Genomic DNA, 25,406 nt, shown 5'->3' with positions numbered 1-25,406 from the left:
CTTCATCATCACCTTTTTCCAAGAGGCGCAGGGGTCAAGAGTAAAGCGAAGCAAGGTAACTCGATCCATTTTGTTTCGACTTAAATTTGCAAGATGCAACAAGACAAAGTCGTCAACCTCCACAGGGAAAGAGATCAGCCTCCCCAGAGGCAGGCCTGGGGACTTCTATCAGCCAGCTTTTGTCTCAGCCTGTTGCTCGGGCCACACGGCGTGCTAGAGCCTGAAGGAAGGAGGGGCCCGCCGAACCCGGGGCGGTGCGCCCGGCGGCTGCTGGGAGCTGGCGGGCTGCAGGGGCTGCCTGGGCCGTCCGGGCGAGGACACGGCTGCAGACCCCCGGCCCGGCCGCCCAGCCGCCGGCAGGTGGTGCCCTCCTCATCCCCACACACAGGGAACCCCGGCGAAAGTAGCGCTCAGACTCCGCCCCAGCCTATCGGTCGGCGCAACAGTCACCCGTCCTTCCCAAAATAGAGCGGAGCACGTTTCCTCCGGAACGCCGCAGTAGCCCGTGTGTGTCCAAAACACAGACCGGGGGGCCGCTGGCCGTGCTCGCCCGAGTGGACAGCGCGCACGCAGCGGGACCCCCGGGGCCAGGGGCGAGGTGACCGCCAAGGAAACGCAGAGGACACGGGCACCGGTCCCTTTCGCATCTGCGTAAGCCGGGCCCATGGGGAGGCCACTCACCATGTTCACTTCGGAGACCATATCTATGCTGGCGACATCGATCCGCATCCCGACGTCCACGGGGGGCCCTGCCGGGAAGGCGGGACCACATTTAAGGGCACATTCCCGGAGTGGCAGCGGGCTGGGGAGGGGGCGAGGGGCTTCCCAACCCTTACTACGTCCCGAGCGGGCTCCCTCCCTACCCCCAAACCCCGGCGGGGGACAGCCTAGGAAAACAGGTGTGGGCACACGCGTGATGCAGTGACTATGCAGAGGGTGTGTCGGCCGGGGCAGGTCGGCTCAGCCCGGGGCTGGTCCACCTGAGCCCGGGAGTCCGGGCAGCGAGCGTGCGTGTGTGTGTGTGTGTGTGTGCGTGTGTGTGTGTCCAGGGCGTAGTGCAGGCTTATAAAATGACATGCTTTTTTTTTTTTTTTCCTCGCCTTTATCTTTGACATTCAATCACAACTAGGGATGGGTTACAGGTTGAAAAAACATGAAGCATTACCTCCAAAGTCCGGCCGCAAGCGAATGTCATATCCTTTGAGCAATCTGTCCACTGTCTCTTTCACGTATGACATGTTGCTGGGTTCATTGGCGCTGAGGGGAAGAAGTGGGGACTGCAGTCAGAACGAGCACAAACTGCGAGCAGACATAAAAAAGATACAGGCACACCTACCCCCCCAGAGAGCCAGAGACATGATCCAGCAGGCATGTGGAAAGAAAATAGAAAGATTCAACAACCGCAGCTCACCTGTGTGCACAACACACCATGGCAATCATCACAGGGAAAGAGAGAAGCCCCAGACTCTCTCGATTTTGTGCTGTCCACATTACTAACTCTGAGGGAAGAATGGTCTTTTCTGCGAAGATTCAAGGAATGCAACTTAGTCGGCGGCTGGGCAGTGATTCCCGAATGGACCTGCGCATGCGCGGAGAGTGCCCACTACCGAAAGACACCTTGTGCCTGGCAAACAGGATTCCTAGTGGAACAGGCAACAGATTTCACTCCCTTTGAAGTTCCTGTTTGGGGTGCTCCGCGTTCCCGGGGTCGTCGGAGACAACCCGCCAGTGCCAGGCTGGGACCGGACGTGCAAGTGCATACACACTTTTCTCTGCGCGTGGGAGGTTGCTGGGTTCGATTCCTTCCAGCCCTCACCCTGCGATTTTTTTTTTTTTTTTCATTCGGCTTTCAGGGATCTCCCTGGCTGAGGCAGCCTGTGACTGGCATCCTTCCTTGGCAGTCACGGAGATCCGGAGTCTGGAGGCGCGGCGGTTCTTGGGGCGCCCAGGAGTGGCGAAGTGGAGGTGGGGATTCTGGGGAAGGGAGTGTAGAGTGAAAGCCCGAGAATGAGTGGGGAAAAGACCGAGGATACTCGGGTCCCCTGCAGAGGCGCCTTATGACCCTCGGGTTAGCGTGGGCGGGGGTGCAGGGGAGGACTTTCCCGCTCCCTCCCCCATTCTTCTTGTCTCCCTCCTTGGGGTCTCTCCCTGAATGAGAAGTGAGGCGAAGAGGGGACTAGCGACTCTACGCAGGCAATCCTTTTTCTAGGGATAGCAGACCTGAGTCCCCTTTTTCTTGTAAGTTCTCATAAGGAAAGCTTCTTTATTGAATTGCCAGCCTGTTAGCTTGGTGACCCCGAAAAGGATCCCGAAATTCCCAAAGGGTCTTCCCTCTGTTAGTCAGTAAGTTGGGTTGCTGAGGGTGGGGAGCGTTGTTTGAATCAAATTACATTGAGTCAATGAAATGCAGCTGGACAAATGTCTCTGAGCACAAATGGAGGGAGACCCTGGGGTAGGCTTTTGCTCACCTGTTACATTGCATATATTAAGTCTGCACTGCATTCTAGGCATTCCGGAACTCAGAAGTGACTTGGAGTTCCTAATCTAGAGAAATTCAAAGACAAATCAGAAAGACAGAAATGTAAGTGAACTCAATGACATTCTAGGTAGTTTAGAAAGTAGTTGGGGGGGGGGGGGGGCGGGGGAGGAGGTTGTTAATTCCGCCAGGGAGAGGTAGAGATGATTTCCAGAGCAGAAGAAATTTGAAGGAGAAAGTTTTTTGCCAGAGCAGAGAGGGAAGAGCATTCCAGAAAGATGGAACAGCATGTGCCAAGTCCTAGAGGCTTGAAAGAACACAGTCTACTTAATAAAGAAGCCAGAAGAGAGTGGTCAAATTATACAGGGAAGGTGGATGATGAAGAAGCCACACTATCTCTCCCTCTCCTCTCTGTAACTCTGACTTTCAAATAAATAAATAAATCTTAACAAAAGGCAAGTTGTATATTCTGCAGTTAGGCTTCTGGAAACCACTAAACGTTTGTGTGAAGATAGGGTCAGATCTAACTTTTAGAACATTTTGGAAGTATAATTGCAAGAACCATTAGGATATATCACTTTCTGACTATGTCCTGGGCTTGTTAATATTATGTAGATTATCTCATTTAAACCGTAAGCCAAAACAACTGTGACTGACACACACACAGACACACACACCACAAGACGTCAATAGACAGAAGGGTCAGGAATTGTGGATGTTTGGAGGAGTTTAAAGGATTTTACACGCACTGACACGAGTGTATCTTGATCTACAAAAACATTGGTTTTATTTTCTCATGTGAGCCTTACAACAATCTTAAACACTGGATCAATTCTTCTGGGAAAGAATGCTAACTCTTAATTAGATTCTTTAATTTTCATAAATGGCGGTGAATACATTTCTTCTTAATTCTTATGAACCTACTTTAGTGGATAGAAGGATGTATTTTTGTTTGCTTGCTTCAAGTCCCTGGTAACTTATAGAACCTCTCTATGCTGCACAACTTTTTGCAAAAGCCACTCTGTAGAAAATAGCATTGTGGAGGTTTACTTCATTCATTACTCAATTATTCCTCAGATCTTTAGTGAACATTTACCAGGCAGCAGGAACAGTACTAAGAGCTGATAATACAACAGGGAACAAGACAACTTACGCACTTTCTGCATGGAATTTGTCCATTGATACATCTATTAGAATTAGTAAACTGTCAGCCATGCTAGCCAAATTTAATTTGTAAGAGAGGCATTCGGTTTGATGTTCGCGGTGCTTCTTCAGTTAGCTTCTCTAGCTTTTACTGGGAATATGTGTTTTTCAGTATTTTATTAGCAGAATCTGCTAAACAGCCAAGATTTTATTCCTTAAGAAAATAAGGTGATCTGTGACTCTGTGCTTGAATCCCTTTGCTTGGTTTGTCCTAGTCAGCTCAATCCCACTGAATTCTGCTTGGAAATTATGTCTCCCTCTTACATAGAGGGACACTACTAGAAGCCCTAAGATATTTAACGTTGCATTTGTTATTGGGATGCTGTTGATCATAGAGCCACCACATCACTCAATATCTTGTATATGAGGCCAAAGGAGAAACAGCTTTGCACAGCTTAGTACCCTAGAAACTCCCTTATTTCCTGAGTAGTATCTTGTATCTTATGTTTATTAGAATTTTAAATTCATTATTTTTCCTATTGTCTTTTGCCACTGAGGATGTTACAGTCACATTTACAACTCAGCTTTAGGCATTATGTAAGACGTTAATGATCTGAATCTCAGTGTAATACATTTCTCTCTAGAAATTTAAATTTAATTCTCTAAATTTAATTTTCCTTTTTACACTTTACTAATTTATAAACAGATATGTTGCACTGTGTGTTTAAAGATATATGCACACTTATCCATACATATATGAATGGATATACATATATGAAAGAGAATGTCTTAGAACTCAATATAAGTAACTAAATTTAATATAATATAAAGAACTAATTAAATAATCGAGTGCTTAGCAACCAAATCCAGATGCATTTTGGAATATTTTTGTGGCTTAAAAAAGCCAACTTTGTTTCTCTGTGTAGGTACTTACTTCTTTCCCCATAACAATCCTTTTAATTAAGACTTGCCCTCTTTTAGACTCCACTCAATTTCCACTTTTTATTTTTTTTATAAAATTGTCAGTGAAGGCCATTGGTAATTCCTACTTTGATATTGTTCTGCTGATAACTCAGAGGCGAATCCTAAATATTAGCAGCCAACTAGGATAGAAATACCTCGAATGCAAAAAACTTCACATACATTATTTGTATTATTATTATTTTTATTAATCAATAAAAATAAAAATTTATTCCATTACAATAACTACAAAAAACCCTAACATCTCTAGGAATAATCAAAAACAAATGATGTGCAAGATCAATGAAGAGGACATAAAATAAGACCCAGATATACACAAATTCACCATGTGTGTGACTAGGAAGATTCAACATTATAAAGACGTGAACTCCATCCAGTGAAGGCATATAATGATTTTGAATCAAAGTTCCTACATTTTAAATGAAAATTGAGAAACCAATCCTAAAATACAAATGCAAGAATGAAGGCCAGAAGGAAAATAAAAGAAAGAAAGATTGGCTGAAGAAAAAAAGGAAAAAAAAAAAAAGCAGATATGAGGGTATGTATCTTTGTGATATCAACACTTAGTTTTGGATTATAAAAGCTGAAACAATTTGTATTTGGTAGAGGATTTCTGTAGCAATAGGACAAAAATAATTCAAACAAATAAAGAGCTGCAAAATAGTCCTCTACTTTATGAAAAGTGAGAAAAGAAAAATCAGCATATATAAAATACATAAAACTTGTATAACTTAAATTACATAAATAAATAAGAAATAAAAAAGACAAGCTAAATACTGTGAAGTAGTTCATTATACATAAGGAAAATAAAATAGGTCTTTGTCTTATATGCACAAAGATGTATGACAGATGAATATATGATTTAAATACAGAAAAAAACTTCAAATTTTTAGAAAAACTTTACTGGAGAATATCTTTATTTTTTGTATAGGGAAAATTTTAGAAATGAACAAATTTATGAATGATAAATCATGATTAGTAGAGATAACTACATTACAATGTAACCTTTAAGTCAAAAGCTCTATAATATAGTGAAAAGTCGATTTACACACAAAAACATTTTCAGTGCAGTTAATCATCAAAGATTTAATATCCTAAATTTAAAAAAGTTATTATTAGTTATTGTAATGGAATAAATTTTCTTTTTTATTGATTAGTGCTGTGAATAAGAATACAAATAATGTATGTGAAGTTTTTTGCATTCGAGGTATTTCTATCCTAGTTGGCTGCTAATTTTTAGGATTCTCCTCTTATCCTCTGAGTTATCAGCAGAACAAAATCAAAGTAGGAATTGCCAATGGCCTTCACTGACACTGTCTTGTAAGTAAATCAGAAAGAAAAAGACAAAGAACCCCTTCTAAATAAGAAATTATAAATTCAGGAAATGTAGTATCATTTCTAAACTCATAATTTATACAAATTTTAAGAAGGTCAAATATGGATGGGCTAGAGACTTTCAGGCATATAAATTGATCTCAATACTTGATAAAGCTCTTTGGAGATAAAAAGCTCATTAAATCAAATACAGGCATGACCCTTGAACCAGAATTTCCACCACTCTGAATATACTCTGAATATACCAGAGTTTCCACACTCTGAATACACACCACAGCAATGTACCTGTGGAGTCTAAGAATGTTCAATGTAGTGTTGTTTTCACTAGCACAGAATTAGAAGCAGTTTTACCATAGTAAACCATATTTGGGTGTCCCCCAGGGGAGGGTGGTGGTGGTTTTATGAGGTATTGTGGAACCTTTAAGAGGTGGAGCATAGTGAGAAGTCTTTGTGTTACTGGAGGCCCTGCCCTCCACAGGCAATGATATCTTCCTCTGGTGACTTTTAAGTTCTTGCAAGAGAGAGTTGTTTTAAAAGGTGGAAACTTTGTACCTCTTCCCCTTTCTGTTATCTGGCTCAAGGAATGATTGAGCTCCTGCTACTGCAAGCCACCCTATGATGCAGCTGAGAGGGAATCCCCATGCCAGAACTGACTCAATGCACCTCCAAAACTGTGAGTTGAATAAATTTCCTTTTCTTTATAAGTGCTCTGGGTCAAGCATGCTGTTATAGTGGTGCAAAGCTGAATAACAAAAACTTAAGATTTTATTAATTAATAATAATATGAATATAATCAAATAGTAGAATACAATAGTCAAAATATTGGGTGAATGTTTGGTGCAGCTGGTAAGACACGACTTGGGATGGGTGGCCCCCTATTGGAGTGCCTGGGTTCCAGTCCTAGCTCTGCTCCTAATTCCAGCTTCCTGCTAATTACACCTTGGGAGGCAGTAGGTGATGGTTCAACTGGTTGGGTCCCTGCCACCGCCATGGGAGACCTAGGTTGAATTCCCTGTTGCTAGGCATTTGGGGAGTAAACCAGAAGACAGGGTCTCTCTCTCTCTCTCTCTTATTCTCTCTTCCTCTCTCTCTCTCTACATATACACATCCCTCAAAGAAATTAATTAAAAATAATATATAGAAGCATCTGCATGCTATTATACAGATAAATTCCAAATAAAACTTTAAGCAAAGACAAAAGAATTAGATGCGGAATGACCTAGGCAAAAGTTTAAAACATTGAGATGCAGAAACCAGTACATATATTATGTGCTTATACATATATGTACACATTAGAATTTAAGGTTCAACTGAGTCTATAATATTGTTTCAAAAATATCAAGAAAATTATCCAAGATGTGATAAGTGGGTATTCAGTATTCTACTCTCTCTATATATCTTTAGGGATTATGAAAACTTGTTAATGCTAATAAGAAAGTCACAAACTGGTAAGATATATTTGCAATTATATTTTAAATATTTATACAAATCAGCAAAGACAAATATAAAATAAATGTGCAAATTATTATGACAGTCATTTCACTGAAGAATTAGGTGGCCAATAAATATATTCAATATTGCCAACCTCAGTAGTAGTCAGATGAAAACAATTTTTTTAAAAGTGAGACATGATTTGTATATTTTAGTTTGTTATTTTGAAAAGGTTTAGTTTCTAATATTGTGGCAAGTGCAGATAAATAAAATTGCATACACTATAGAGGAATTATAAACTGCCTCAATCTATCTCAAGGAGAACTGGTAATACTAGTAGTCATATAATATACTATTGTATGAATATATTAACAGAATTTTAAAATATTAATTAATTCATTTAAGAGAGAACAAGAAAGAAACATAGATCTTTCATCGACTAGTCTACTCCCCAAATGTTCACGGTAGCTGGGGCTGGGCCAGACCAAAGCCAGCAGTGAGGAACACAATCCCAGTCTTCCCTGCAGGTGGCAAGGACCAAACTACTTTATTATGTGCTGCCTCCCAGGGTTCCCACCACCCACTTGGGAGGCCTAAATGGAGTTCTAGATCTCAGTGTCAGCCTGGTCCACAACTGGCTATGCGGCCATTGGGAATGAAACAGAGGATGCAAGTTTTCTCTCCTGTCTCTCTATCTAAGTCATTCTGTGCTTCTCAATGAATAAATAAATCTTTTTAAAAACTATGAATTTGGCAAGGTAGCTATAACATCATTGCCTTTTAAGCTATTTACATATTCTTAGCTATGCTTTCACACTTCATTTTCTAAGTTAAAGCATTAATTTATTAAGAGTTAAAAATGTTGTGCTACTTCAATATTGCATTAACTATTCTAATTAATTAATGTAGCATTTTTATTCTGTGTTAATGGGAAGGTATCACTTCACTTTCTGCATATGAATTTATTCTCTAGGGACATATTATATTCTTGAGAAAAATATGTCTTGTATTTCAGATTATATTAATAGCCAGCTATTTGACATATTTTAGCTGCAAATATTAAAAATACCATTTTACTTTTTAATTTTTCAGATTTGCTGATTCACATATTATATTTTGAACATCTGATAATGAAACATTTCACTTAATTTAGCCAAGTACACTTTGACCTCTTTTTGTGTCTTAATTTTCATGCTCTAATTCTGTTATCTTAAAGAAATAAAAATCATCTTATTATTCTTCAATAGTATTGCTTCTCTGATATTTCTTCTTAAATATTATTTTCAATATCCCTATTATTTGAGAAATTGAAGTGTTATTAATGTTATTCTTTTCTTGTTTTAAGGAGGATTTTTCCCAAAGACATGATATGATTTCTTATTTTAAAATACATACTCTAACTGATTAATAAAGAGATTCTCAATGCCATGGCTTTTATTAAGTATATTAACTTGGTATTAATGATAATAGTTAATATGTGTATAGCCTTAATGTTTACCAATACCATTTTAAGTACTTGATATCTCTAGAGCTCATAATACCTTATTCAGGGATACTGTAATTAATTCCATTTTACAAACAAAGATACTGAGACATAGAAAGTTCAAGTAATTTATCCAAGGTCAAACAATTAAAACCTGAAAGAGACAGAATTCAAATTTTGGTAGTTTAATGATGGTCTGTACACTTTACTAACACATTATTAATTATGAAAACTGTCACTACTGTAAAAATATATAATTTTAACCTCTATTGAGACAATTAAACACTTTTTAGCAAATTCTATATAATTACATGCATTTAGGGTTTGTCCTAGATTGTGAGTGGTTTACATTTTTATAAGAAGCTGAAATTACATAAATAATTTTTCTTTAAGTGCAGCAAACCTATGTTCCCCAAGTGGAATCTGTAAAGGGTTAATCTGCAGTCTGAAAGTGTGTGTAGTGCTGTGACCTCTGACTGGACCCTGTGATGCTGTGGGCCAGGGGAAATCCTGGAGAATGGTAACAATTATCAGTTGGCTATTATTTTAGAATATCATTTAAAAAGTGTTGCCATTGATGAATGTAAAGAGATTTTACTGTTTTTTTTTTAATTGTTTCAAAGGAACTATTTATAGTTATCACCTTATCCTGTAGATTAATGAATTAATACCTGATATTGCCTGGAAAACAAAAGTATTATAGTCAGGTAAAATTCTAGTGAATACTTCTCTGTCTAAACAAAAACATCTCAGGCACCACTCATTTATTCAATCATTGCATGCATGTTTATATTCATATATGTATTTTACATAAATTATACAACAATAAAGACAAAAACTGTCAGGGCAAAGACATCCAAGCACCAATATGTCATGCAAAAATGTTAGAAATGTATAAAGTACCTTCCTAATCTAATCTTTACTAGAAGTCCCAAGTTCAAAGTAGGCCCTTCTTAAAATGTAACCCCTCTTTGAAGTTCTTTCTGTAACTCTAATTTCTTTATTGTACTTATTTAAAGGTTCACTGAGATCTGTTCTACAGTTTTGATATCCTAACCATTGTTGTATTTGTAGCATATATTGAATTAAAGCTTTAATAACATTTGTCTTTATTTTAGTGGGAAGTGTATACCAGGGATCCTGTTGCCTTTTAATTCTTTTCCACAAACAGCTCAACCTTGCATAAAGCATTAACCCTTTCTTCTACACTAACATTCTGCTTGATTAAAATTCTACAAAGCAATGGACATTTTGGGGAAAATGAGACTAAGTGTTCTTCCCTAAAATTAGGAATACAGCAATCATTAGCCCCCAGGAAGCTCTGGCTTTCTTATGCAGAGTGTGGTTCCCAACAAGAGGACCACAGCTGTCCTTCTCACGCCTTGCTGAGACAGACCTTCTACTGTGATTTTGTCAGCAAGCCTAAGTTGCCTTGGCCTCACCACTTAGTAAAAATATAGACTGGGAACAGGAGAGAAAAGAGGAGGAGGGGTGGGAGTGAGGGTGGGAGAGCAGGTATGATGGGAGAAATTAATATGTTCCTAAAGTTGTATTTATGGAATGGAGGTAATGACATGAGATTAGGAAGGGAGTAAGATGAAAAGAAAATGTTCCAAGTTACAACCAAGCAAAAATCTGACTAGAAGAGAAAGTCAAGGATTTGGTTGATGTCTGAGTTTTCTGTTTTGCTATAAACACACACACACACACACACACACACACACACACTATGTGACTTGTAATGGCAAGAAGTGTATTTGGTTCATAACTCTTTTGACTTGTAAGTCCTGCATAGTGTTGATGCCTGGGGAGGGCACCCCGGCTGCATCACTATCTAGTGAAAGGGAAGGTAAAGCAGAAATGCACAAAAAAGGCCAACTATGTGAAGTGGTCTTGTTTCATGGAAACTCTCTTCACTACAGCTAATCCAGTCCCACTAGATCTAACCCTAGGATGAGCATTACTCATTTCCAAGGTTGGTGTCCCCACTGTGCAAAACATTCCCCAGCAGTGTACATGAACTTTTGCTGCAGGGGAGAGGATGCAGAAAACTATACCCAAACCGTAGCAGTTCGGATAAAAAAAACTGTCTTTCTGCACATTTAAATATATATATCACCTATTACTGAATGGAAATAAAAAATCATTAAGACACAAAGTTCGGCCGGCGCTGCGGCTTAATAGGCTAATCCTCCACCTAGCGGTTCCGGCACACCGGGTTCTAGTCCCAGTCGGGGCGCCGGATTCTGTCCCAGTTGCCCCTCTTCCAGGCCAGCTGTCTGCTGTGGCCAGGGAGTGCAGTGGAGGATGGCCCAGGTGCTTGGGCCCTGCACCCCATGGGAGACCAGGATAAGCACCTGGCTCCTGCCATCTGATCAGCGCGGTGCGCCGGCCGCAGCGCGCCAGCCGTGGCGGCCATTGGAGGGTGAACCAATGGCAAAGGAAAACCTTTCTCTCTGTCTCTCTGTCTCTCTCTCTCTCTCTCACTGTCCACTCTACCTGTTAAAAAGAAAAAAAAAAGACACAAAGTTCATTTTATTGCCATTATAATAATTCCAGTTAATTTAAAAGAGAATTAAAAGAAAATTTGCAAAACCTAGACATTTGGACTAATTAATTACTGAACTGATATAATTATGCTGTAATTAATTAGTTACTTTCTGTGGAAAGAAATCAAAGTAATAAAACTACCCTCCCTCTGGCAGATAAGAACTTCAGTCATTCAAGCTTTAAACACAAAAACATTTTCTTTAGAAATGTGTTACTCCTACCATACATTAATGCTGAATAAATATTGGGAAAAGGACTTGTGAGTCCTTTTATGATATGGACATATCATAGAAGATCAACAAAACTATAAGGAAAATCAATACCATAAACTAAAGGAAATAAATTCTAGAAGCAGAAAATTAAGACTACCTTATAATAATAAAACTATTTTAAAGCAATAATAATACCATCAGAGAAATTACAATAAAAAAGACAAAATGTTAGGAGAAAACAAAAACTAACAAAAGCAGAACAACTGTGATTCTATGAGATTTAAATATAATTACAAATTTTAAAAGATAATTCACTAGATGGATTGGATGACATAATTAAATATTCCATTAGTGGACCAAGATATTAAATAGAATCAAGTAACTATCAAGATGGCAAAAAATAAAGAGGTATTTAAAAGGGATCTAGAAGTTCGAATAGGTGTTACATAAGAAGTGAAACAAAAAAAGAGGGGAAAGAAATAAGTGTAATGTCCCAGAAATGACAAAAGTTATTAGTTTTATGATTGAATAAGCTCATTAAATGTTAAACAACATTAATTAGTCATATTCTGGTGAAATTTGCGAGCATCTAGGATAAAGAAAAAAATCCAAAATATTTTGAGAAAAAGAAATACTATCTACTTAGAAAAGAGAAATAATTGTCATTCTTCTTATTAACAAATTTAGTGCCAGGAATTCTTATTAGCAGATTAGGACTAGAAATCAATAAAGCAGGGTTTCAAAAATTCTGTGCAAAAATTACTCAAAGTGATAATGCCATAATCCAACAAACCAGCGTTCAATTGTGTTGACACCAGAATTCATTTTTACAATAATAGAAATGAGAAAGAATTGCTTCAACAGATCCTTTCAATAAGAATTGCCTGAGGATTACTCTAGCAAAACAAAACATCAGCATAGGAGAAAGGAAATTAAGATACAAAATGAAGTGATAAGCAAATAAGTCATTAGAACAAATTGTTCTCCAATTTTTAAGTAAACTGCCTTTAAGTTTAAAGCAATTAGTAAGAAATTATTCTGAATCTGTAAGCAAGAGGTACGGAAGTTCAATATTATGAGTTAAATGAAAGGCTATGAAATTGACAAGATGAAATGAAAATAAACATTTTGAATAAACCATTCTTCTTATGTAGAAATTATTAATAAAAATAAAATGCATAGTTCATTGAAGGTTGCTACATGCCAGGCACTCTTTTAAAAGTCTTTTCCATATGCCATGCCATTTATACCTAATATCTGTAAACTCGGGTAATGTTGGATGTTTGTTTGTTTGCTTTTAGTTTTAAAGGAAAATTAAAAGAGAAAGCAAGAATCATGCAATGTGTAAGTGAAAAAGTCAAGATTTAAGACTACCAAGTCAAAATCAAAAGTCAACATTATTAACCAGCATGTTATAGAGTTTCTGATGGAGAAAAGACAGAATTATAGAGAGTAAGATATCCATATTTTTGATAAGCAGATTATGGAGAATTATCCCAGAAGATAGGCAGGAATTGAAATAGTTGTGTAATAATATGGTTGGAACATTTGAGAGGTGACCACACAGGATGAAGAGCCAAAACTGCAGCCATGTCTGTAAATTGCTTTGAAAACCCTCCTTTGTAAACCTTTGTAAATTCATTAGAATTTCTGCTATTCCTAGTGTTTTACCATTTCCTAAGTTCCCACATAGCCAAGGATCATTACTGAGATTTCTTCATTTTTTACTGTCATTCATTCTTAGAATAAAACCACTAAATTGAAGCTTTATGAGGAAAAGAAACATTTCTACACTCATTAGTGTACACTCTTTACCTATAACTCCATCTTGAATAAAATAGATATGCAATAAATATTCATTGGGTGAAGAATAAATAAATGTACCACTGGTTTATGAATGTCTAATATGAGCTAGCCATGATTCTAAATGTTAAATTATTCAGCAGCGAACCCAGAAGATAAAAAATAAATCTTTGCCATCATTAAATTTATGCTTTAGTGGGAGAGGTGGGTCATAAGCAAGGCGAATATGCAAACTATAAATATTTTGGACAGAGATTGAGGAAAACAAAATTAATCAGGGAAGGCAAGGAGGAATCTGGAGAGGGATATGTTTATTGAAACTAGACGAAGAAATCAGGGAAGACTTCAATGAAAAGATGACATTTGAGTAAAAAACTATAGATAGCAATGGATTGAGTCAGGTAAAAGTTCTGAAAAGCTTGATACAGAAGTGGGAATGTGTCTGGTATGTTTAAGGCTAGTGTGGCTAGAGCAGAGGCAGAGGCAGAAAAATTAACAGGAAATGAGTCATAGAGTTCAAGGATTTACTCTGAGTATGACAGAAAGCCAGTGGAAGGATTTAATTCAGGGATAATGTGATCTGACTTGTCCTCTAAAAAAATCACTCCAGCTACTCTAGAGGACAATAGTAAAAGGTGATGAGGAGGAAATATGATGGTAGCAGTTGAGGTGATAAAAATAGTAAAACTTTAGATTTTTTTAATTTTTATTTTAAACTCATACATAAAATTATAGTATTTCTGTAGTACCATGTGACATTTTAATAAATGTATACACGGTGTAATATTCAAATCAGAGTGAACACTAGCTCCTTAAGCTATCATCATTCCTTTATGACAAAAATGTTCAAAATCCTTCCTCTAGTTTTTAAAAAAAATATCCAGAACATTGTCTCTATCTATAGTCATCCTACTATGCACAAGAACATCGAAACTCTTCTCCCCTGTCTACCTCTAACTCAGTACCCACTAATCAGCCTTTCCTATCTCTCCCTCCTTCCTGTTTTTTCTGGTAACCATCATTCTTCTCAATTTCTATGAGTTCAAATTTTTAGATTCCACTTATGAGTGAGAACAGGAGCACTAGTTTTCCTGTGTGTGGCTGATTTCAATTAATAATTAGTTAATGATGACCTCCAATTCCATCCATATTGTCCCAAATGACAGGATTTCATCTTTTTATGTTTTGTGTGCATTGCTAGGTTTTCTTTATCCATTCATCAGTGGATGGCCACTTAGGTTGTTTCTATTTCTAAGCTATTATGGATAGTGCTGCTGTCAACATGGAAGTGCAGGCATCTCTTTGATGATCTGATTTCATTTCCTTTGGATATATACCTAGTAGTGGCATTTCTACATTATATGGTAGTTCTGTTTTTAATTTTTAAAGGAACTTCCATAATGTTTTCTACAACTTCTGTACTAATTTATGTTGCCACCAACAGGGTACAAAGGTACTCTTTTCTCCACATCTTGGCCAGCACTTGTTATCTTTTATCTTTTGGATAATAGCCATTCAGACTAGAGTGAGGTGGGATCTCACTGTGGTTTTGATTTCCATTCCCTTGATGATTGCTGATGTTGAACATGTTCTTTGTTTATCTTGTAGTCATTTTATGACTTTTTTCAAAAAATGACTATTTTTGGTATTGTTGGACATTTTAAGAGATCTATAAATTCATGTATTTGAAAAGCAGAGTGACAGAGAGAGAAGGAGAAAAAGAGAGATGGGGAGAGAGAGACAGACTCAGACACCTGCTGTTTCACTCCCCAAAAGACTGCAACAGTTAGGCCTGGGTCCATGACATTTTTAATTGGCTTATTTATTTTTGTGCCATTGAGTAGTCTGAGTTATTTATCTATCCTGATTGTCGCCTCCTTGTCAGATTTATAGTTTGCTAATATTTTCTCTGATTTATTTTGCTGATTGTTTTGGTATTCAGAAGCTTTTTTAGTGTATTGGTTTATGTTTGCTTTTGATTCCTATACTTTTTTAAAAAATATATTTATTTATATATTTAAAAGAGTTACAGAAAGAGAGAGGAGGGGGAAGAGAGAGAGAAAGCAAGAGGGAGGGGGGAGAGACAGAGACAGAGAGAGAGAGAGAGAGAGAGAGAGAGACAGAATATCTTCCATCAATTGGTTCACTCCCCAGATGGCAAAATGGCCTGGCTCAGATTCATTCGGGTCTCCTACATGGGTATCAGGAGCCCAGATACTTGGGCAATCCTCCACTGGTTTTTTCAGATCATTAGCAGGGAGCTGAATTGGAAGTGGAGCAACCAGGACATGAACCAGCACCCAGATGGGATATGGGAGTCGCAGGCAGTAGCTTTACCCACTAATCCACAACACTGTCCCAGCTCTATTGTTTATGGGGACTTAAATAATAATTACCAGTTCCAATGTCTTGAAGAATTTCCTGTGTTATTTTATTAGTTTCATTTCTTAAATTTAGTTTTGAAATTCACATTGAGGATTTCTTTTCTACATGGTGAGAGAGGGACTATACTTTTTTTCTTCTTCGTGTGAACATGAATTTTTTCCCGGCATCATTTATTGAAAGACTATCTTTTTTCCAATGTGTCTTTAGCATATTGGGGGAAGATGTATTGACTATGGATGTGTGAGCGTTCTCCTAATAACTCTATTCTCTTCCATTGGTCTTTGTGTCTGATTTTATTCCAATATTATACTGTTTTATTTACTATAGCTTGTAAGATATATTTGAAGTCAGGTTGTGTAATGCCTCCTGATTTGTTCTCTTTTTATGCTCAAGACTGATTTGTCTATTTATTTTTTGTTTGTTTGTGGTTCCATACAAGTTTGAGAATTGTTTTTTCTGGGTCTGCGAATACTGTTTTGATATTTTGACAAGGATTATATTAAAGCTGTGTATTATTAGCATTTTAGCAATATTGATCTTTTTAATTCATAAAATGGGATGTCCATTTCTTTGTATCTTGATGTCTTTGTCAATGTTTTATACTTTCATTGGAGAGATATTTTACCTCTTTGTTAAATTTATTCACATATATGTTATGTTTTGTGGCTATTGGAAATGGGAATTCTTTCATGGTTTCCTTTTCAGATCATTCTTGATGTATAGTGATGATACACATTTTTGCCTGTTACTTTGCTCACTTGGTGTATTAGATATAGCAATTTCTAGAGTCTGGGATTTCCTATACATAAAATTATGTCACCTGCAAGTAGTAAAAATTTTACATCCTCCCTTCTAATTTAGATTCCCTTCATTTATTTCTCTTTTCTAAAATTTATCTAGCTAAGACTTCCATTGCCCTGTTTAATGACATAGGTGGATATATATGAGGATCTTGTCTTGTTTCAGATGCTAGAGAGGACATGATCTTTCCCTCATTCAGTATAATGTTATCTGTAGGTTTGTTATACTTATTCAGAGTTTTTAGCATGAGAGATATTAAATCTTATCAAATGTCTTTTTTGCATCTATTGAGATGATATATATTTTTGTCTATCATTTTGTTGAGATGCATATTATGCTTTTTGGTTTGCATTATATTGAACCATCCTTGCATATAGTTAGAAGAATCCATACTCGATTATGGTGTTTTCATTCTACAGAATATTTCTAATGTACTGTTAAACTCTACTGAGCATTTTTGGATATTTGTTCCCCAGTGATTCATGTACCTTTCTTTTCATGTTGTGTCCTTGTGTGGTTTTAGTGTGAAGGTAATGCTGGCTTCAGAAAATGCATTTGGAAGGTTTCCTTCCTCTTCAATATTTTGAAATGACTTGAAAATAGCATTCATCCTTTAAATGTTTGGTAGAATTTAGCAATGAGGCCATCTGGTCCTGGGATTTTCATTGATGGGAGATTTTTTTTATATTGATTCAATCTCATTACTCATTATTGGCCTAGTCAGATATTTGTTTCTTCATGATTCACTGTTGATAAGGCATATAGGTCCATGGATATGTTCATTTCTTCTAGGTTGTTAAATTTGTGAGCATATTGACATCCATAATAGTTTCTAATGATCTTTTGTATTTATTTTTGAAAATATATATTTATTATATTTATTTGGAAGGCATAGCAACAGAGAGTGGGAGAGACAGAGAGAGACTTTGAAAAATGTCTAATTAGATTTATTGGGCACTTAAAAAATTTATTTATCTGAATGGCACGGGCCCAAGGACTTGGGCCATCCTCCACTGATTTCCCAGGCCCTACAAGTGAGCTGGATCAAAAGAGCAACAGCCGGGCCTTGAACTGAGGTACTTATGGGATGCTGGCACTGCAGGTGGTGGCTTTACTCACTAAACCACTGTGCCGACACCCCCTCATAAATTTTGATGTGGGATTGGTAGTCTTCCAGAGTAAATGCTTGCTCTTATTTGGCATTTTTCAGTACCTCTTGAACCTTGCTAACTCAAATAATTTTTAATGCTATCATAAAGTTTCTGCAAGCTGTATATCTTGATTGATTTAGTCTACTCTTTTTTTTCCTTCCCCTTAATGTATATTTTCAAAAGCCTACCTAGGGGCCCATGTTGTGTTGCAATGGGTTAAGCTGTCACCTGTAGTGCCAACATCCCATAGGGGCACCAGTTCAAGTCCCAGTTGTTCCACTTCTGATCCAGCTCCCTGGTAATGTACCTGGGAAAGCAGAAGAAGATGGTCCAAGTTCTTGGGCCCCCACATTATATGGGAGATCTGGGAGAATTTCCTGGTTCCTGGCTTTGGCATGGCCCAGCCCTGGCTGTTGCAGCTGCTTAGGTAGAGAACCAGTTGATGGAAGATTCTCTCTCTCGCTCTTGCTCTCTGTATGTATGGGTGTGTGTCTGTGTGTGACTCTGCCTTTCAAACAAATAAATAAATGTTTTTTATAGCCTATGTTTGAGCTCACAAATTCTTGTTTCTGTTTGACCTATTCTGCTATTGCTACATTTTATTATGTTTTTAATTTTATTTAGTGTACCTTTCAGGTCAAGGATTTCATTTTGAATTTTTAGTTATTTTAATTTCTGTGTTGAGTTTCTCTGAGCGCTAATTTGTTTCTTTATGGTTTTTTGAAACCTGTTGAATTTTCTTAAAACAGACATTTTGAACTTTCTGTCCAAGAATTTGCAAATATCAGTAGCTATATGGTTGGTTTCTCAAGAGTTATTTGATATATTAGGTAAAATCATGGTTCCTTGAATGTTCTTGATACTTCTTGGAGTATGACATCATCTGTTCATTGATGGACTAAATGTTTATTTATGCCAGTCTTAGTAATCTGATTTTATACTTCTTCCTCTAAATCAACCTGCTTATTTATCTAGCATATAAACACTACTTTTATCTCACCATTAGATAGCATCCCAAGTCCAGGTTTGCCACAGGTCCACTCTGCGTGTATTGTTACTGTTGTCATTCTATGGATTCCAAAGCCCATGTTTATCCCAAGTCTACAGTTGGTGTGAATTGTGAAGAATTAATTGGGAGAATCCCTGTAAAAAGCAATGCACCTGAGACAAGGTTAGGATGAGATGCCTTCTCCATGGTTACTGGCTTTTGATCACTCACTGTGGTGTTCTGCTGAGCTCTGTGCTTCACCATGGAAGATACAGCCTCATGTTGTTACACAAGGACTTGGTACTTACTTCCCTTTTCTTTCCCCAAGCAGACACTCTTCCCATGATATGTTGCCTGATGCTGGAAGAAGAATTTGGTGGGCAGTGCCATAGCATAATGCTTCAGTGCTGCGTCATATCCAGAGTTTGCAACTCATTAAAACCTGCATGGCACAAGGCAGGCACAAAACTCAGATTTTCTGTGATCCACCTCTTGCGGAGATGCACTCATTGTCCAAGAATGCTACAACCATATGTGATACTGGATAGGGCAGTAGTCTTATCTTCTAAGGCAAGGGGTCTCCACCTGCCCTAGGGCTGGGTTCTGAGACTCCATGGGTTTGGAGAGAGCAATCATTAAAATCTATAAAGTGATAGGTCTCATCAGCTTCATACTGAGCTCTAAACACAGTCCTATGTTCAATTACCAGTCCCTGGGTAGGACTAATTTATTCCGCACTGTGCTTCCCAAGTTTGGAGAAGGTATTGGTTGCTTTAGCTAACATTATGCTGGGTCTCACCTGAGTCTCATAATTATAGGGAATTTTATGGTCTCAGAGGTATACACTAGGTTTGTGCCATGGCTGGTGGTGATGCAAGACAAAATAAGAGTCCATCCCACCAAGAAACAGGACCCATTTGCTACTGGGCAGGCCTAGAGGATCCATCTGTGAGTACTTGCTTGTGGGTCAATGTCCTTGAAATCTGCCTGATGCTGAGTCTCATATGATGGTCTTCACTCAGAGTTCCATAGCTAAGTCTTTTGCTCACTTTCCTGTCCCACTCCACTACTCAGGAAATCTTCTTACTCGTTGCCTTCCCAAGAATGGGGGAGTGGAGTGGATGCAATCTATTGGCTACATGGCTAAGAAAGTCCCGAAGACCCAGTCTGCTGGTACTTGCTCTGGGGCAAAAATCTGTTAAGTGGTTTTTTTTTTTGTTTGTTTTTTTGTTTTGTTTTGTTTTGTTTTGTTTTGTTTTGCTACTGGGTTTCATTTATGGCTGGCCTGGTACTGGGTTTCAAGTCTAAATTCTGGAGTTCATTTTTTCTACTTTACAAGCTGGGGGTGTCTCTTTCTCCACATTGTGCTGCTTGGAGTTCAGAGAGGACTAATATGTATAACTCTCTTCTTGGCTTCTCTAACACTCTTTGTCTCATTATGCTAAACTAGTTACTGTGGCCTCTCATCTTGTTTCTTTACCTCTGGCAAAGATGATTTGATGAATTAAAACCTTTTCAAATTAATGTCTTTGTTAGGAAATGTTCACTAGACCATCTTACTCAACTGCTATCTTCTTCCAATTCAGTGGTCATATTTTCTAATCACAATTAGCAGGATTTCCTGAAGGATTAGATATGGGTATGAAGAAAAGAGCAGAATTCAGGATGACTCTGAAGTCTGTGACCTAAGCTGCCAGTGTCTGAAATATGTAGGATATTGTGAAATAGCTTGAGGAATGGAGTTGGAAGTCTGAGACATGCTAAATTTAATATATTTACTAGAAATTCAAATGGAAATTTTGAGCAGGTAGTAGATAATTCCATTTCAAAGAATAGGTCTTGACTGAAGACAAGAATCTGAAATTCAATACCATATGGATAGACTGTGATAGACTGAATTGTGTTCCCCAAAATTCATATGTTCAGTTAAGTACCAATGTGCCCTATTTGAAGATAGTATATTTAAAGAAGTAACTAAGGCTAAATGAGGCCGTAAATAGGACTGTAGAGTAAATTTTGGCTGAGAGACTAGTTTGGTATTGTTTATAAAATAATCAAGATGAGAGTACTAGATCACCAACAAGTTAGGTAGTGGAGGGGGAGTTTGGCACTGTATTTAAGATGTTCCACAGGATGCCAACATGCCATGACTAAGGGCCTGGATTCAAGGGCAAGCTCTACTTTTGATTCCAGATTCCTACTGATACACACTCTGGGAGACAGCAGGTGATGGTTTAAGTACTTGGATATCTGCCATTTTTGTGAGACAGATTGAATTCCAGGTTCTTGGCTTTGGCCTGGCTCAGTCTTGCTGTTGGAACAATTGGGGAAGGAAGCAGTGAAAGAAGGATACTTCCCTCTGTCTCTGTCTCTTTGCTTTTCAACCAAATAAAATATGGAAGTAAGTTTTGAAAAAGTTAAATATTTGGCCAAAGTTCCACAGTTAGTAGCCAAACTGGAAGTCACATTAATTGTATATGTGTATATAAGAAACCAATCGTTAGATTTGCTGCTTTTTATTTAAATCTACTCTACTCTGTTCATACAAGTATATTCATTTGTTTCCAATGTGATTCTTATTTCTTAGCCCTTAGGTCACTTCTTACAGTGATTGTCACAGTACAATTCACATAAAAGTCTATCTAATATTTCTTAATATTTCCCTTAAGTCATACGTCATGTAATGCTAGTTAAGAAAAATGTTCATTTTTAATTTTCCCAGGAATTTGAGTAAATAAATGAATAATGAGACTGTCAACGAAGTATCATTTGAAGTGAGTACAATTTCACACAGTTGCCAAAGTCGTATACTTTCTCTTGACAGTTTTGTCATATCAAATGCATGATACCAAACATTCCCTTAGACTTATTTAATATTAGCACAAGCAGGAGATTTAACAGTCTGACTCAACACTCTCATTTTTAGTTGATAAATAGTGAGATACATAGAAAGTATATATGTGTCAAAAATCGAATATCTAATAAACACATACCTCGAATTACATTGCAAGTCACGTGAAGTCCACATCACTCTTTTAATATACCTTAGGAATTCCTGTAGTCTAAAAAGAATATCAACTCCAGTATTCTCAATTTCTGCTTTTAAAGCAACTCACTTGGGGTGGGATTATTGCCTAGTAATTAAGATGTCACTTGGGACACGTGCACCCCATATCAGAGTGCTTGAATTTGAGTGCTGCCTCTACTCGCAACCCCAGTTTTGTAGGAATGGACACTGCAGCAGTTGGTAGTTCATAGCTCAAGAGTTGGGCCCTGCCACTCGTGTCGGAGACCAGGGTGGATTCCCTAGCTCCTGATTTCAGCCTGCCCCAACTGTTATAGTCAAAAGGAGTGAACCAGCAGATGAGAGCTTCCTGTCTGTTCTCCTTCTCAAATAACTAAAATTTTGAAAAAGAGAGAAGTTCGTACTATTTATAAAAAGCTAACATTTTTAATTGCAAGTTGAACATTTTAGCACCTAGCCAAAACCTGAGTTTACTTTCATTTGCACCAAGGAACATCATTTTGTCCATTAAATTCTCTGCACAACTAGACATTTTGTCACCTAGAGGAAGGTGAGGGACATTTATGGGCTTGGTTTTCCTTTTCTTCAGAAAATTATTAATGAATTCTGTAATTCACTAAAGTGTTAATGTTGCTATAGTGATCAAGTCAAATGATTACAGCTTTCCAAAACTTTCTATTACATCATTATTAAAAGCAGCAGAAAAAAAGTAATGATGGAAAAGAAACAATAATAGAAATAATAAGTTTGGTTTTCATTAGTTGCTTGAGAATAAGAGATTTTGTAGGAAAAAGTGTGAAAGATTTTTTTTAAAGAATCTTTGGCTTTTGCAAGGTGACTAATATTTGGCTTAAGGTATGCTACACCTAGGGACATAGGGGACAATGTCTCTATCTCTCACTTCTGTTATTTGTATTATTTTTCCCTCTTTGATCCCATTCCCCATGTCTAATACTTGATGTTTAATTAGGACTGAGCTACTCCTATTCTCTGTATATTGCAGAAACAAGCCTTTAGCATTTGGGATCCTCTGTTTACATTGCTTCTTTGCCCATCTGAACCTTGTGACCCTCAAGATGCTGTCTTCCCTAATATTCCAGTATTTGGTTAAAATCTGTATTCCAACATTCTTCCTATAGTTCTGAACTTCTGTGGACATATTTTATTTCTACTAGATTATGACCTCCAGAAAAAATGTCTATGAAAGCAGAACAAAAATCCTGACACATTATAGGAGCTCAAAAATGTATCTTGAATAAATTAAGAATGAAATGAATTAGTAGTGTAGAGTCAAAAATCAAAATGGAGTGAGTATAGCTAAAAGCTAATTTCAGATCTCTTGCTTCTGTATATATTAGCTTTGCTTGCTAAAGGCTAAGGGTGTATCTTGTGAAATTATGTGGGCTCAAATTCCAAGGAACTGAAAAGCAGTGTAAGAAAATAGAGAAGGAAAAATAGTTTGTTTCTGATAGAGTTGTGTGAGTACTTCGTGGAGAGAAAGTTACAACATTTGGTTGCAAAACATAAAAGATGATGTGAATAGTATACTATCCCAAGATACTGAAGTATGGAATCAATATATTAAAAATATTGACTCTATTATAAATTTAAAATTTCAATGAACTCCATTAAAATTACCGAAAGCTTCTTCATAAAAATGACATATTGAAAAATCCAGGACAAAGAATAACTGAAAAGGGTTTCAGAAGATTTAACCACTGTAGCTCTAAGATGTATAAAACTTCAGAAATTTTAACAAATGTGGTTAGGAAGTCCACAATCAGATCCAACAATATACTATACATAATATAATATGGAGATAACATTGCAACCAGAGGTTCTAAAACCTCTAATGCTTTTAAAATTGATTATCCATAAACAAAAAATAAGAAATCTAGTTATGTACTTTACAGAATATACAAACATGCGTTCAAGTTAGGATAAAGTGAAAATCATTATAATTTTAAAAGATTAAAATAAAATCGATACAATTTTATGACATTGGTTTAGAGAGGATTTCTTAAGCAAGACACAGAAAACACAATGTATATGAAAACATTCATAAACTTGAGTGCTTTCTTTTTTTAAGTTTTAATTTTATTTGAAAGACAGTGTTACAGAAAAAGAGAGAGAGATCTTCTAAACACTGGTTCACTTCCCAAATGTTTGCAATGGCCAGGGCTGGACCAGGCTGAAGCCAGGAGCCAGGGGTTTCATCAGGATCTCCTATGTAGATGTAAGTACCCAAACATTTGGGCCATCTTCCGCTGCTTTCTCAGGTACCTTAGCAGGGAGCTGGATTGGGAGTGGAGCAGCCAGGACTGGAATCAGCCCCCACGTGGGATGCTGAGGCTGTAGTTGGCAGTTTTACCTGCTATGCCACAACTCCAGCCTGTCTTGGCTACTATCAAACGGAAATACCTCCAAGATACAAGATACCATTAAAAAGCTTAAAAAATTGGGATAAAGAAAAATATTGTTGCAAAACATAATAACCAATAATAAAAATTAGATTTTGAATTAATGAAGTATTCCTAAATGACTAAGAAAAAGATAGATAAATCAGCAAAAGAATGAACAGATATGAATAGAGTCAAGCAAGAAAAATCCAAAAGATAATTAAAATCAGGAAAACATCTTGAGTGATGGGTGATGTGGTACACTGGGTTAAGCTGCTGCTTGGGATGCCACATCCCTTACTGGAGTGCTGGGATTAAATGCTGCCTTTACTTTTCTGACCTAGTATCTTCTTAATGTGCAGCCTGGAAGCCAACAGATGATGGCTCAAGTATGTGAGTCCCTATCACCCTTGTGAAGGAGCTAGACAAAGTTCTTAGCTCCTGGCTTTGCTCTGGCCCAGCCCCAGTTTGTTGTGGATATTTGGGGACTGAACCAGCAGATAAGATCTCTCTCTCTCTCTCTTTCTCTCTCTCTCTCTCTGCCTTTCAAGTAATCGAAATAAATAAACTGTAAAACTCAGAGACTGCACAGGTACACGCTGGGGCAGCAAAGAGGAGGGAGAGGTGGTGGATGTGCAGCAAAGGAGCGGCAGAGCGATGGAGTGAGGAATTGGCGCCTCCCCACCCCAGTGAACCAGGTGAGAGGTTGTGAGTCCATGAGAAGATTTTAGAATTAGTTTCTAAAAATAATTTTTAAATTTTATAACAGAAGTGTTCTTAAGAACACGGAGAAATGGGGATATTTACATTACTTAACTACTTTGAGAACGAACTGTACTTATTTGGTAATGCTGAAGGTACGCATATCCTTTTACAAACACATATGCGTACACACACGTGCGCACACACACACACACACACTGGAAAATGCCACTCCTCAGAAAAAAATAGTATTATTATTCTAGTACAGAAAGTAACAAGTCTAAGAATGTCATTGTGTTCTAATTTATAGTAGTAAGCAAATAAAAGCAATCTGTATGTCCATCAAGAAGAGAATGAGCAAATGATTGTGTCTGTGCACAATGGAAATCCTTGTAGTGCTTAAACAATGAACTACAGCTACGTGTTTGTGGCAGCCTCAGTTTGGAACACTAGTGTTGGCAGGCTGCTTGACATCTTCCACCTACCAGGCAGTTCTGGTGCTCTTGTGGCAGGTTCTGAGCAATAGGACGTGAGAAGGAAA

At 37.6% G+C, this 25,406-nt stretch overlaps 1 protein-coding gene and 1 long non-coding RNA gene across 2 annotated transcripts in view; one reads left to right on the top strand and one right to left on the bottom strand.

Annotated features, from left to right (window-relative positions):
• GABRB1 (gamma-aminobutyric acid type A receptor subunit beta1) overlaps positions 1 to 1,623 on the bottom strand; it is a 462,527-nt gene extending 460,904 nt beyond the window's left edge. Inside the window, exons 1-3 of the mRNA XM_051842511.3 lie at positions 1,412 to 1,623; positions 1,166 to 1,257; positions 682 to 749 (exon numbers count right to left, since the gene is read on the bottom strand). Of these exons, the coding sequence (XP_051698471.1) occupies positions 682 to 749; positions 1,166 to 1,257; positions 1,412 to 1,491 (240 nt within the window). The 5' untranslated portion in view covers positions 1,492 to 1,623. The remainder of the gene's footprint in view (positions 1 to 681; positions 750 to 1,165; positions 1,258 to 1,411) is intronic.
• Positions 1,624 to 1,632: 9 nt separating this feature from the next.
• On the top strand, positions 1,633 to 24,851 carry LOC149127738 (uncharacterized). The gene is made up of 5 exons (XR_016228875.1): positions 1,633 to 1,754; positions 1,854 to 1,965; positions 2,508 to 2,581; positions 6,517 to 6,608; positions 24,715 to 24,851. It is a non-coding gene; the product is annotated as an uncharacterized LOC149127738 (long non-coding RNA).
• The last annotated feature ends 555 nt before the right edge of the window (positions 24,852 to 25,406 follow it).

The sequence above is a fragment of the Oryctolagus cuniculus genome, chromosome 2 (genome assembly GCF_051225735.1).
Source record: "Oryctolagus cuniculus isolate XC-2025 breed Fujian yellow rabbit chromosome 2, ASM5122573v1, whole genome shotgun sequence".
Lineage (NCBI taxonomy): Eukaryota > Metazoa > Chordata > Mammalia > Lagomorpha > Leporidae > Oryctolagus > Oryctolagus cuniculus.
The sequence above is the reverse complement of the archived record's forward strand: the minus strand, read 5'-3'. Positions and strand labels throughout refer to the sequence as shown.